At 31.6% G+C, this 15,515-nt stretch overlaps 1 protein-coding gene across 6 annotated transcripts in view; it reads right to left on the bottom strand.

The window, feature by feature from the left end:
- Positions 1-15,515, bottom strand: part of LOC135126909 (uncharacterized) — a 114,259-nt gene that overhangs the window by 45,219 nt on the left and 53,525 nt on the right. For 2 of the 6 annotated variants that reach the window (XM_064053127.1, XM_064053129.1), the window contains exons 2-3: positions 10,994-11,056; positions 616-645 (exon numbers count right to left, since the gene is read on the bottom strand). In XM_064053127.1, the coding sequence (XP_063909197.1) occupies positions 616-645; positions 10,994-11,056 (93 nt within the window). Of the gene's footprint in view, positions 1-615; positions 646-10,993; positions 11,057-12,280; positions 12,367-15,515 lie in introns of those variants that run through there. The other 4 variants (XM_064053128.1, XM_064053132.1, XM_064053131.1 and 1 more) reach the window with 3 other exon arrangements.

Raw genomic sequence — 15,515 nt, 5'->3', positions numbered from 1 at the left:
TCCAGACTTTACACTTGCAACTGTGTTCGTATATTCAAATAGCAATATTTCAATAACCTGATGTAATACAGAAATTTAACAAATAGATTTGAACTCAATGGGTCAATTACTTCAAGAATTGCATCATTTAATCCAGGAGCCAGAACATTAGGATTCCTTTAGTGGTATGACGAACACACTAATGTTCGATTTTTTAATTACCTTGAACATTTTCGAAGATAAGCAAAGTCTGAAAGATAAGGGTTGTGTAATTCTGTTTTCTGATACCTAATATTTTAAATATAGGCATATTTCTCGTGGTCGGGGGTCAGTTGCGCGCCATAGTCAGAAACATCTGCAGGTAGATCCGTTGATCTTTTTATCCCTGTACTGCTGTACTTACCATTAGACCTGTTCGATGGGGTAAACTAACCGTGGCGCGCAAATGACCAACAGCCTCTCTCGCTATCTTTTGATTACTTCTTCACTGTTCATTGTTGTGTGTATATTTTTATAAAAATACCACATTTCTCCACCTTGCAAAAGCACCCCTAAGCAGAAATCATTAACCCGTATCAAAATACCACCAGTGCAAAGCTCAAGCAACCCTTAATTCGGTTTTCTTTGCCAACTTACCCAAATGTGACAGATTGGATAGCTCCGAATCTGGAAAATAAAACAAATTACATAAAACGGTCGTGTTATAGAAGTGTAGGTCATGCACGATATTTGGAAAACTTCCTCCTTTGCACATGCAGGACATGCAATTAAAAGTCTTACGGTGCAATAAAGAAATTAAAAAAAAGCATAAAATTGCCACTTTAAGCTTGTTTATTGCATTTTTTTAATTGATGTAGGTCGACTACATAATTTGCAAATTCAGTAATTTATTTTTGCTCGTTTTAGAGACTAAGTACGTAAAATAGCCCTATTAAAATAATTATAAAACAGCTTTCGTTTTCGATCTGACGTTGTTTATGAAGGATGAAAAACACTCCTTTTTTTCCAACTACGTCACAAAATCACTGTGGATGTGCTCATATAAAATGTGGACACAGTCCAAGATGTATATGCGACATACTCAAGTCTGAATACGACGTAATTCTCAAGCTTGCGGGGCTATTTTTAATCGAAGAAACAAAACAAAACACAATTGACGCTTTTTCGTTTCCACAAAATACATTTTTATTAACATCGCAAAACAAGTTCTTTCGATTGGAACGGAGTGCAATGAACGTTCGAAAATTTTTCTTTATTTGTAAGCCCACTCCTTTGGACAAAACCGTTAAGTTAAGTCCAGTATTAGCTGAGATGTGTTGATAAGGATCAGCACTTACAGTGTGATTGTATCGCCTATCGACGGATTAGCGCAAATAATACTACAAACGAAACAAGCAAATTTCCTGGATTACCGAACAAATAAAAAAATAAATAATTTTAATCTCCTTTCATGATCACAGACAACAATACCGAAGACCTACATCCAAAACAATAACAATGGGCTGAAAAAATCCCAGTTCATCATCAAATTTAATAATAAAAACTTTTATTTGTTATTGTAATAGCGTTGTAACGAGGCCACTTTTAATGTTTGCATGGGGTTTAACTCAATGTACTTGAAGAGATTTTACGAATTATCTAAGTAATAATAGAATCCAGCAGAGCAATTTTTACTTATTGTTACATTGCCAATTGCGCAACTAGTCGAAATCACAATTCGACTTATTTTCAAAATTACTTCAACTAATGAGTTTCATCATAATCATGCCGCACGTGTATAACACATAAGTAATTAGTCCATGTGGCTACTTATATTCTCAGCATTATTTCAATGAAAATTGTTTATAACGAAGTGTTCCATTAATACACTTATTAGTCGTGCTTATTATTGCAGAAACAAATGCAAATTGTGTAATTAATTAGTCGGGCCGCTTTTTGAATGATAAATTATTCGAAGCAATGAATCCTTTAATAATAAAACGTTGTTTAAAAAGTCATAAATAAATCTGCGGCAACCTTCACTGTTTGGTGCTGAAATTTTGCGTTGTAATGTTAATCTGTCAACAAGCCAATTTTAAACTGTGTGTTAGTTTTAAGACAATCGTATAAACAACGATAATACCTGAGAATATAACCGCAACAAACACACTTATTTGAAGAAGAATCAACTCAAAGTCTTCTTAATTTCAAAAGAAAGGCGTGAAAAGCAAACTTTCCAGAAGTTCACTCTAAAACCTGAAAATTAATTAACACGTACTTCCCTGGCTTCTGAAGCATAACCAATGCTGCATACGCGTCAGGATTTATTTTGCAATACAGCTTTATGTAATAACTATTCAAGGTGTCGTCATGAAGTTTTTAACTGGAATAAGTGAGTATATTAATACTGGTAATAACGACGTAAGACTAATCATGCTGTCTGTTTTGCCAGAATTTTAAGTCCACGTTTTTATGTTTAGAATACCTGTGTTACCAGTTGTAAAAAGTAAAATATTTATTTAATACATTTTTGTGGCAACGCTATTAACTGTCTATCGAAGACGAATTTGTAGTTAATTTTGTCTCGTCACTAAATCAATGTTGGTCTGGTACCAAAATCTGAACTAAGTCGATTATGTACACAGGTTTTTAGACAAATTGTATAGTTTAATTATAAACTCTTTAAAGATAAGTAATTACAAGTAAAATTAAAATGTTAAATCATGGTCACGCTGCATATCTCAAGTAAGATTTACGATTTACTGAACAAGAATTGGGACTATCCACATCTGGACGAAATGAAAGGTGAATTAAATCATATGCTGACGTCGCTTTAACTAAAACTGATACAATCTGAAGTTTCTGATTCTCCTAAAACGCTTCCACTCAACAAATCACGTGAAGATTGCTGACTTCCAGGAGATAACCACAATTTTTAATCAGTTTCCTGTGGTTTAACGGTTTTCACTTTCTCGGTACTTCGTGTGGTTCAAAAATCCAGTTCCTTGTTACCATGTGTCATGTGTGTAACTAAAAATGGCCTTCACTGACTGCTTGAATATTGATTATACCGTTAATATTAAATTATAAAAATAGTACTTATAATTTTACAAAATGTATCTTAACGGACTTTCTGATACATGACTTAACAAGGTTTATTAGTTCTCCAAGGCTGATTCGCGTCTTGTAGATAATTAAACTTCAGTCCATTTTAGTGGTGAGCTGGAAGTCATATTTATAATAAATTTGGGTGTGTAGTTAATATAAATTAATCGAAAACGAAGTTGTGCTTACTTCGTAATTAACTGAACTTTGAGCCGATTTTAATGGCAAAGCGGATCTCAATTAGATCGATTTGAATATGAAATTATCCTGAACATCTATGTAAATTGTAGAACTGGTTTAAAGGTGTAACATATGACTTGACAATTCTTGTACACCATTTACAGTGATCCTGGGCGCCGTTATGGTCGAATTTGCATTTGCGAATTATAAAAAAAACTGTTAAGACAACCGTGTCTGAATTTAATTTAGGTTAAACCACTGTTGTGTTTGTAGCTGGCTACATTTGTTCGTAGTTAATAAAATCATGCGACCGCGTATCAAAGATCACGTTATCATTACAATGAAAGTGAATTATGTAACATCTCATTATACATGGAAGTAATAGAAGGATCACACATGTGGCCTGCGAACACTTTCCATTAATTGGAAATGTACATGCATCTCGGAGCTGATGTCTATCTACATAATTTAACGCCTCTCAAACAGTAATAAAATTTATAAATCTTAATTAAAACTGGAAGGTTGTAATTAAATCAAATTATTAAATACGAAAGGTCCAAACTGGTTCCTTTATTTTATTTATGCTAATAGCCAAGAGTGGGCCACGAGTAATTTTACAAATACCATCTAGATTCATTCACTTTTATCCACGGGTTGAAAACTTGTTTTTGGGCAGTGTTTTGAAATTAGTTTTTAGTTAATCTAATAATCCCATCGCAATTAACCAGGAATTTAAATCTTCCACTTCCGGGTCATTTACACAGAGAATTTCGAAAATATCATCGAAGTTTAATCTAACACTAATAAGCGAGATCAGAACTAATCTAAGTAATATATTATCACTAAAAAATAATGGTAATTTTTAATTGCATAAGTGTCTGTTGCTATGGTTTCATGGCAAACACTTTCAAACTAATTATTAAATAATATATATCACTTGCATGAGCAATTGATCTTTTGTTTTGTTCTTGACCCCTACAATGTTTTAACGTCGTATTGTAGACAACGGAGCAATCGGTTAATATAATTGTACATTTTAACCAAAATGACAACGTTTCACGTGAATGCGATAAACACGTGTCAAGAATTATTTAGATGGGTGACTAATAAACATAAAAATCCACTCTAACGATGCGTGAAAATAATAATGGGAAAAGATTATTTTACTATCACTGAAAATGCAACTGTATTTCTAATGCAGAACGTTGCGACACAAGCGCCATCCTAATATATTTGACGAAACTTACGAAATTGTTTTGAGCTAAAAGCGACACGGCGCCATCTATTACTATTAACGCTACGGAGCTAATCGAAGCGTCAAGTATACTGTAAATATAATTCCATGTCAGCGCCATCTATTCGAGAGCACTAATATTAGATTTGGTATGTCATCAAGCGCCATCTGTCCGACGTTAGCAATGTTGTAGATAAAACGATTCAGCAACAGGTGGCGCTTCTCGCAAGCCGGCGATTTCGACACCACTTTCCTATTGGTTACGGTAGATGTCGCTTTTGCTCTTAACCACACGAGTGTGGTAATTGTAAACATCAACATTAAAAGTTCTATATGTACTCCAACATAGAACGGATATTTCTTGTTACGACACAGAATAAATACCACACAAAAACCTACAAAAATTAGTACCGTCTGGTTTTTACTTGATTTCTTTTTATCTCCGCCGACTGTTAATTTACAGACATTTTTTGGGTATTTATAGCATTTTATCATGCGATAATCACGTAGTTTTACTGGATCTGTCTAAATATCTAGTAGGTAATCTTATAATCATGAGATAATGAGGGCCGTCGCTAAAGCAAAGATTATAATCAGATATTGCAGTTTATTGTTCTTAAATGTACTGCAATAATCACACGTATTACAAGTAATTTTTTGAATTTACCAAAAGCTTAAGGTCAACAAAAAATTGAATAGCTTGAATTCAAAAATTAGAACAAATTTGGCGGTTTTTCTATTTATGCTAATTTTATAAACCTCAATATGTTGTGATCTGCAATAAATTTTGGTCGCCAAAGTCTCAACTGAGTGTCGTTGATGTTTTGTTACATTTTGTTTACCTTATTTTTCTGTAGAATAATGTTAAAGAAACAAAAAACCATTTAGAACATAATTTAACACTTTGAACTAAAAACCTTAAAATTTGTACTACGATGTAAATGTAATAATGTAGGACACAAATATTTAAATATTTTTGAGGAGGGTCAAGTTTAGTTTTAAAAATATTAGGTTCAAACTGTAAAAATAAACAAAATTAAGGCGAAACAGAACAAACAAATTCTTATGATCTACGTATGATGTACATAGTATTGTTGGTTGTCTAGCGTACTTATTACAAATGGGATTCTGTCTAATTCTTAATGATAAATTGCTATGAACATTTTAGACGAAAAATCTAAATTAGGTTAGAAAAGATTTCCTTATGAAACCCACTCAAACAACGATTAAAATTTAAATTGTTAACAATTAATACCCATAGAAACTTTCTTCGTACGGAAATGAATTATGAATCACCTGACGGAATTTTTGACGAATGGCGAGGATTTGTGTATATCCACAGTTACAATTCATGCAATTAACACACCGATATTTAATTATAGACCTTTGGCAATTATATCACAAAGTGCTTCATGAGTCAATAAATACCGTTCTCTCTCTTCCTCTTTTTAACTATATTTGGAAGTACAATGTTCAATATAGACATGCCAGATATATCCAATTAATTACGACTTTCAAGTAATTTAAATTCACTTTGTAGATTGCGCGCGCATTCTAGTACAAATTTTGACAATACTCAGTCCTAATTGGGTGCTCTTTGAACTGCTCTAGCAAGGCATTATAGCAGGAGTTTCAAAAGGAAATGAATATCGTTCAGAAAAACAACAAGAAGTGAGATGCGATAATTTTCGTCCCTTGGGAAAACGATTCCTGATTATTTTGTCTAATCCTAAAGATTTAAACTGCCATTAAAAATAGTTGTTTTACAATGAACCTAAGAAGAGTTACTTTTTGTGAAACTTGGACATACATTTTTTATTGTTCACTTATTGTCATCTGGTGGTGTAGGCAACACATCAAACACACCTGATTGTAGTATGAAACTTTGCCAACATTAAGCCGCATTTATAGACAAAAATGCATATTTCTTTACTTTTACTTTTCATATGCTACACCTAACAATAAATTGTCAGATTTTTACTTATTTGGAGAAGATAGGAATCATATAAGCATTTATTTGTTGTCAAAATTTTAGCGTTTTTCATTTTAGATTGAGAAACGTTTCTTTGTTCTTCAATAATTTGGATACAAAGAATTCCTTGTGTTCATAATCTTTCGTCTCTGTTGTGGTCTTGGCAAGATGCAAGATAGTAAAATTAAAAAGGTGAGATAAAAAGTTCCACAAAACTGAAAATGATCGCCTTTTAAAGATTTTCTTGCGGTGGAATAAAAGCATTAATGGCATACAAGTGTAAAGTTTACTGTCAACGAGCTGTCAATCAAATTGATTCATAAGTAAAATAGGTAATCTGTACTACTTTAGTCCTCGTGTAGCATATAAAATTTTATCTACGAATTCAGAATTCGTTTATTATTTTTATATTTGCGCTTCGAAATGAGCGCGACAATTTAATGTACCAGTCTGATGGTGAGCAAGGTAAGTGGAATCTAGGCTACTGTCGTAGATATAAAATGAAATAGTTTCTTTACGTTTATTTAACAACTTGTGGAGAAACAAAGATGAGAAAATTAAGTTACATAAATGGCGCGTTTACCCATATGTTGGAACACTCAGTATTAAATTAATATTGGTAGATAGTACTTATCATAACAAATGCAAGATCAAGATTGAGATACGTATCTAATCATGAGCTATTTCTGTTAAAATACAGTGTTAAGTACGACATTTTAATTGATTCCTAAAATACAAAATCATAATTGATATGGTGATATTATTATCTGTAGTACTATATCGTCTAATTTTTTGTTTAAGGACATGTATTCTCAATCATCTTCGTACGCTATCCACTTTTCAGTAATGTATCAGTTCTTGGAGTAATTATTACTATTAACATTTTACTTCTAGTTGTCAAAGTCTGATAACAGAACACTAAACAGAACTATGAAAATTAGCAATAACAATTTAATTTCTTTACCGCAAATAAACCACCGAACAGAGCATGTGACTGTTCTTGCTACAACTGATAACAAACGACGTCAATAACAAATACTATATATACTTACGGATAAAACAAGTTTGCTTGTGGTATTTATTTCTTAATCTATGATAATTCTTAGTGCCAAACGTAAAGTTTGAGAAATGGTATTTAAATTTTCAGGTCCTTCGTTCTATTTATACTTCCCGGGAAACAACACGTGTTGTAATAAGGCCATTTTGACAAATATATAAACTCACCGTTGTCTTCACACATTAGAGCTCGTAGAATGTGCAAACGTAATTTCCTCGTTACCGTGTCTGATGGAAATTTATTAGACTCTAGAATTATCGAACGTATTTATGACGCTGTAAGTCACTGTATACGGTGCTGAAGGCTAATTAAACATGTCCATTCACCCTCTCCAAGAACTGATGACATCATTTTAAAATAGTTTTAAGGAAATCTCACTCCTTACCTGCAGTTTAATTTAGTTTTGTGGCAGTAGTACTAATCGAAAAACGTGCTTTACACTGACTACTAAACTACTGTATTGGGGAATCATGATTTTTAAAATTTGTCCCCCCCCTAAGTCATTAATTAATTATTAATCATAACTGGCATGACATAACAGGCAAAAATTAACAAAACTGTACCAAGAAGATTAGGTACCTGCTTTTTATAAACAAAGATGGGTACAACTAATAAATTTCAATTATCTTTTTCTTTAATAATAGACATGTTATCTTATAATAAAGTAGAATGCCGCGTTCATGTGATTTAATTCCTTCAAGTGATAATTTTTACTGCTCGATAAAATTATAAAACATGTGTAGATGGGCAGAATATCGACCAAGTGCATCGCCTCCAGAAAGTTAATTATTATTATGTTATTTTACAGGTTAATTTTTTTCCGACAAAATAAATCTAACAAGAGTAATTTTAATTTTATCGTTGGAAATTTTTATATTACCTGATATCATCAACACAAGAAGTATGTGCTAGTTATTTCCGTAAAAATTCTTTGCGATAAGAATGGAATCACTAAAAACTTAAAATCTGACGTCAATTCCTGATAAAATCACGACCTTTAGAACATTATCTCCTCTCAATCAACTATCGGTTTTATCAAATAAATCGACAAACCTCGTTTCCTCAGATTTTTAAATTAAATGGTTAGTCTGCTCCAACCTGACAATCTGATCTATGAACTCATCCGAAAGTATGCAATTAAAATGCCATAAACAAATTGTTTCTTCAAACTCTAATTAGTAGAAATGAATCAGTGAAACGGCAAAACCAAATCTGCTATCCTTGAATGACCGTCGCCAAGTATACGCCAATCTTTGATAAAATCGGCGTGAAAGCGATTAATAAATAAATTATGAATTGGAAGAGATGATAGCGACCTATGACACGTCTAACCTTTGACTATCCTTCAGTCAAGAACGATCATATAACAATTCACGACACCTCATGTAACACGTAATATTTTGTCAATGGAATAATAAATAAAAGTCAGGGTTTCATTAACCATATTATTTAATATCCTCCTTTAAATTGTTTACGCACAAGTAAATTTAATTTTGTTTGTCTGCGATCAAAACGGAGAAAGCGCGGAGTCCCTGGCGTATTCGCATTTTATTGCGAATTCATGGATTTTATCTTTGATCACGCCTAAATCCGAACCACTGACCCGAATTATGCGACAAAAATAAAAATATCTGAATCACCTCTGGATTTGCTTATCGTAACAAGTTAATGCTGATTTTATGCGTACATTTAATTTTTTTGGTTTTTGGATGAATTTCGCCACCTGTACGTTGTGAAGTTTTTGTTATTTCTGAGCCGTCCAAAAGTTTTTTTCTTTTTCAAATGTCGATTTATCGCCTGACTGAAAATCCGCAGTACTCCCATTTGTAAAACTGTCAATTAGTGAGCGCATCCTGTTCTTAGAATAATGATGGGTTTCAGAAAATTTACTTACACATAATTACCAGAATTTCTGGTAGCGCTGGTCATTTTCCCGCCAAAAACAAGACACGCGAAATCTAACCACACACAATTCATTTGAATAAATTTAGCCTCTAGGTGTAAATGAAAGTACACAAAACTTGCAGAATGCAGTAAGAGCAACACTTTCATCTTTTTCGTTTGGTTTTTGTTTATTTTTCGGTGTGAAATCCGTCCGTCGTTGTAGAATATCTAACTATTTCCGTAATTAGTACGTCGAGATAATCTAGTCATAAACAACCACTTCATCAGAATTAATAAATAAAGCTTACACACCAATTTGTGGCAATAATACAAAATTTCGTCTTTGTTTCTGATTAAATGAAAATCAAATTTAATCTACAACAATGGGATTATTAATCTTTATGGTGCCTAAAACCTAAGATAAAACAAGGTTAATATTGAAGAGTTTGTAAATGAGGAGTATTGTTTGATTGTGGAAAATAAACGGCAGCATGTGATTGATTGCTACATTTATCACATTTTCCCTTAGTTCAGTTACATTCATGTTGTTGTGCTAAAACGTTGATGGCAATTCTGTGAAAGAAGATAATCGTGTGAAATAGTAATGATTTCGAGAGAAACTGTGACGAGTATTTTCATAGAAGTGTTTTGTTTTGACAGAAAAAAGTAATTTTTCCAGAAGGATTAGGTCATTCTTATTATACAAGGTGCAATAAAGAATGATTTACAGTGTTTAATAAATAATGACATTTCTTAAGTAGCAATCTTAGTTAACGTATAAAAAGTGATTTAAAAGAGGACAAAAAAGTGAGTACATTTCTTCATAATTTGGACTACGTGAAGAAAAATAACATTTAAAAATTGGCATCAAATTATCTTTCAGATTCTACGTTTCAAAAACAGTTTGAAGACTTTCTGGTTGCTGTTTTTCAAGGTTATGACTTCGGCTAAATTTATTTAAGTGAGAAGAAGCTAATATAGAATGTTTTCATTGTTAAAAGTCGAATTTTGTATCCTGTTTTAAATTACGCATAGAAAAATAAAGTTAAATTGAATGACATCACAACTTTAATTGGGTAAAATATTTTCATCACTGTTCCTATTTTTTTTTTCTTTTTTAACTCTTTTATCAGTTCCGAATGTCATTTTTCAAATAATGTGATCTGATTATGGTCAGTGTCAAATTCAAGAGCAATTTTTTAAGATCATCTTCTCTCTAAAATTGGTGAAGCTTTTCATCAAGTACATATTTCTAAAAGTTAGTATCTCAATTATTTATTGAAATTTCGGAATGCGGTTTCCAGCTTACAAAACTATAAATCGTAGGAAAAACACTAAAGACTTTTTTTTTTAACAGAAATAAATGCAGTAAAAGAGGGTTGTATCTCATTTCCGCCAAAAAAGTCGACAATATTTTTTCTATGAGATCGAATTTTATAAGCTGAAAACGATGGTGAATACCGCGTTCCGAAATTTCTATAAATAATTGAGATATTGATTTTTAAAAATACATGATAAAAAAGTACTTTTTTGTGGTTTCATGTTTCTAGTTTAAATGATGCGACAAATAAAATTTGAGAGTACAAAAAAAAAAAACACTCACCAGTGTCGTTTAGTAACCCTCGTATCGTTTCATCGTTAACTCCTTCTGTCTCGGTAGACATAGCTGAAAATAATATACAAGTTAATAATAAATTCATATAGAGACCTACACAACATTACAAACAGGTCTAATTTAAATTAATTTAAATTTCTAAGTAATTTTCTGTTAAAGATAGTGAACGTAAACACTATAAATTGTGGTAAGGGAAATAAAAATTCCGCTCGTGTTAATAAAATATAGTAATCGTTAATTCCATTTTTATAAGAGTAATATTCATTTCTAGAAAAATAAAAATTAAGTGTCCATCAACTTGCTTACTATCTGAGGGAATTTTTGGGTGTTTTCACTAAGTACTTAGTTAATAGTAAATTACGTGCATTTTTAAATTGACGCAATTATGATTTAAATATGTAGTACATTTTGTTTTTTATTTCCTTCGTTTTATTTATCAATTACACCCACTAAATTAAAATAAAAAAATCTATTTTGTAAATCCTCGATATTGATATTTAATAGTAATCGATAAAATAAGGATTTTTTGGTCATTTTTTGATGATGCAGCATAGGATTGCGTTATCTTCCGATAAGGTAGTTAAGTTTCCTTATTACTTCTAACGATCCTCAAACATTTTTATTCTAAATAATGTTCTTCACTAAAATCATTATTTATATTTAACGTTCCCTTTTTGTAACAATGCAGACAAGTTTTCGATTGTCTTAACAAAATAAACTTGCAAAAAAAAATTACTACAGTGACCGCTATCGATGTTATAGATAAAGTATATGAGTTTGCCATGGAATCTGTGGGTAGCAAACGTTCTCACAAATACAATATAACGAATATTATATCATAGAACTGATGGAACCATTCGGAATACATTATTATTATAACTTAGAAACAAAAATTTTAAGTGTCCTATGAATGTAATGAATTGTTAAGGTTATGACATCATGGAGAGTCAAAAACCTTACATATATTTCTAGTTTTCATCCTTATCTATGTACATTTAAAACTAACGTTGTACTTTTTGAACAATAGAGTTAAAACCATGAAAAATATATGTGGCTAAAACATTAAATCGTCAAAATTTCATTAATTTTAAAAAACATTTTCAAAAGCGAACATTACATTTTCAACACAACAAAGTAAAAACAAAAACTTTTCCAAAATAGTAGTTCTATTTTGATTTGACCAAAACCCTTAAAATTTATTAAATAATTTCAACCCCACTGCTACACATTCTAGCCGTACGTTGTAATCCGACAGTGTTCAAAAACGGCACTTACGTTTAACTTTAAATATCATTGTGCTGAATTTGTCTGAATCACAACCACTCACCACTAGAACAATAACTGACTGATACAATTTAAACCTCTTCACGCTTATATTCAGTGATAAAAAAAAGATAGTAGATATTTGAAAACAGGATGATATAAGATTAGCTTCAACTAGTGCAGATTTGGATATAATATAGCAATCAGCAGATGTCCTAATCACGTTAAGTGGAATTATTTTTCGTTGTTTATAATTATTATTTGTCATTAATTTATAACATAATTCCTTTAGAGTGGAACTTGAGAGTTATGAATGACATACCCGTGATCAGGAAATGCAAGTCAGACGATTATAAAAAATAAAAAGAAACCGAGTCATAGTGACTAGAAAACAAGTTGTGTTTCAGAGAGAAATGCCCTTACTAATGAGTAATTTAATGTATTAAAATTAATGTTATCACAAAAATTTTGGAGTTAGTGTTAAGTATTATTGTGTATTAGTATATAAATTATGTTCCTTCTTTTGAAATATGCTATACTTACGTATAATAAAAACTGAAAAAATAGTATAAATTAATTGAATTAGATTTTACTTTTAGTAACAATTATTTTGTTAATAATTATTAATTAATGTGTGTTCTGGTGGTGCGTTCGTAAATAGCCGCGTTTATTTTAGGAAACCGGTCTGTTATAAAAATATCCATTATTCCACGCGATTCCCACCATGAAACAAATTCAATTAGCTAAGTAGGTAGGTCGCATATTGATTTAGATGAGGTTTAGGGAGTGACAATCTTCAAGCAAGCTTGATCTAGTTCTCGAGAAAGAAACTACCATTATAACCCCAAAGTGATCACATTGTCTGTCACTTATCAAAAAAAGGGTTCCCCTTCATCCACCTAGACCTAATTTCTTCGTATCACTAAGTTATCTAGTTAATCTCATTTTGCAATATTTCTGAAATTTTATAACTTTTACCTTATCTGCGTCAACAACAGAGCAACACCAGCTTAAACAATTTCGAATAATTCGTTACGTTCGTCGAAACTAGAGCATGATCGGAAAAAATATTAGACATACTTTTACCTGAACAATCCTTTTAAAGTGAAGATGGAATTTAATCTGTATTCTTCGCATGAATCAGGTCTTTTTTTAAACGAACTTGTTATAGAGGGATAAGGTAAAAGTAAGCTATAAATTGAACATACTTAGACTGTACCAGCGGCAGGTGAGACACTCGACTACTGAAAATTACGGAAACGAAGTCTGAGTTATATCAGTGTTAAAATAATTAATACGCTTGCACAATCGATTTTTGCTGCGAGTGCCGTAAAGGAATGACAAATAATTATAATATTCCATCTAATTACAACACGCTCGAAAAAAATGCAAGGTTAAACACTGCATTACAAGATCAGTCTTCTTATTTATTTATTAACACAAGGTAAACGGCAAATATTTGTCTAACCGTATTGTCGGTTATTAGTGTTATGACTGTACAGAGCGACGGCATTATTACGCGAAGATTTTTCTAAAATTAAACATAATGAGAGTAGAAACGGGTTTCGTGTTATATTATAATGAATGAAAATTTATAAAAAGTGCACATAACACAATAGGTTAACCTCTGCCAAATGTCATACACAATATATGGCGATGTAATAAGCATTTACATAAAACATTTTCACTTTCTTTCATAAAAGAAAGTGACATGTGAGAAGAATTGATAATGACGTCAGTTCTTTTCTCCTTTAAAAAATAAACGATTCTTTCTTGCCAAAAATTGTCGATAGATCAATTTCTCTGTGACTTAGTAGAGAAATTTTTACGCCGTATGACAAATGCGTACTTTACCCTTATCAACAAATCACATCCGATGATGAAATTGACTATTGTCTTTTGATTTCTCCGAATGTGTTTATATTTTCGCATAGTTTATGTTTTTATCAAATGCATTTGACGGTATTGACGAAAATAACGCAGTTTACGTCTCCCTGAAATGTCACCCTTGAAAATGATAATACAAATATTTTTGAACTTGGTGAACATAATTCTGATTTATTACAGGTAGATACGCGTTTTGAGCGACAATAAACACCGAGCATTATTAATGGATATATTAACTACCTATAATAAAAAACACTAAATTAAACGTGTTACGTAACTGTAAGTAAAATGGGTAAATGAAACAAAATGGAACTTGCCAGACTTCTACTGCAAAGTACAATACGATCTATCTGAATGTATAATGAAGAACGTCAGTAATGAATGATACATATTGATACAGTACGATGAAAAAATATTTAACAATCATGTAGCTTCAGGCATTAAGATCAGGGTCAAGGTAAGTACTTTATAATGTTTAGAAGAATGATTCATGTTGTATTATTGTGTTAAATGCGTCCCATCAAGTGCGTTTAAACTTTTGTATTGAAAGTTAATTCCTGGGAGAGTGCATATAGAAAAGAATAAGTGCATTGTTTGATATTGTGGTTTCACAAGTCTATTAAATGTAAAATTATATAGAAGGGGAAGCGTTTGAAGTAGCACATTAATTTTTTGTATGATTTAATTTGGGTTGCAAATTTTTGAATTTTAAAATGGTCAAATAAGCTGAGTCATTTGCTTACGAGATTTTATAAATTACTGAGCTTTTATGAAGGTAGGTAAAGACAATGATTTTTATTTGTGTTGTTGTAGGATTCTCAATCATGTCGTGTAGATGGTAAAACATCAACAACAATTTGATGACGGCGTCTTAAAATTTTTGAAAGTAAATTCCATATGAATTTTATAGAATAGCATAGAGTTTTATACTTGCGGTTTATTAATCCGCCTTTATTTTTCACTTTCGATGGTTAGATTTTTGAGGAAACAATGTAAAACAACAATTTACAGTTTAACTTAGAAATTATAAAATCGACTTCCAAAGTCCTAAAACGTTTTAAAGTGATCGTAAATATGGTAAATCGCGATCAAAAATTTTTGAGTTTGTCCTCCAAAAACTTGCCACATACTTCAGAATCCACCACTGAAAAATGTGGAGATGATCCGTTTAGTATGGAATGACGAACATTTGATTTCTTGAAGCTTTCCTGTTCTACAAGCAAATTTTCAGGCCGAATACTCGATTCGTTTAGCGTGGAGATAGAAATTTGTAGGGAAGCCTCATTTTTGAGTCAAACAGTAACTTTTTTCAAATTTATTGAGGTATAACTCCAAAACGGCACAAGGTACTGTATTGCGG

This window comes from Zophobas morio, unplaced genomic scaffold, assembly GCF_036711695.1.
Source record: "Zophobas morio isolate AGI-343-1 ecotype UQ-CSIRO unplaced genomic scaffold, CSIRO_AGI_Zmor_V1 ptg000011l, whole genome shotgun sequence".
Classification (NCBI taxonomy): domain Eukaryota; kingdom Metazoa; phylum Arthropoda; class Insecta; order Coleoptera; family Tenebrionidae; genus Zophobas; species Zophobas morio.
Note: the sequence above shows the minus strand (reverse complement) of the source record. Positions and strands in the feature narration are given on the sequence as shown.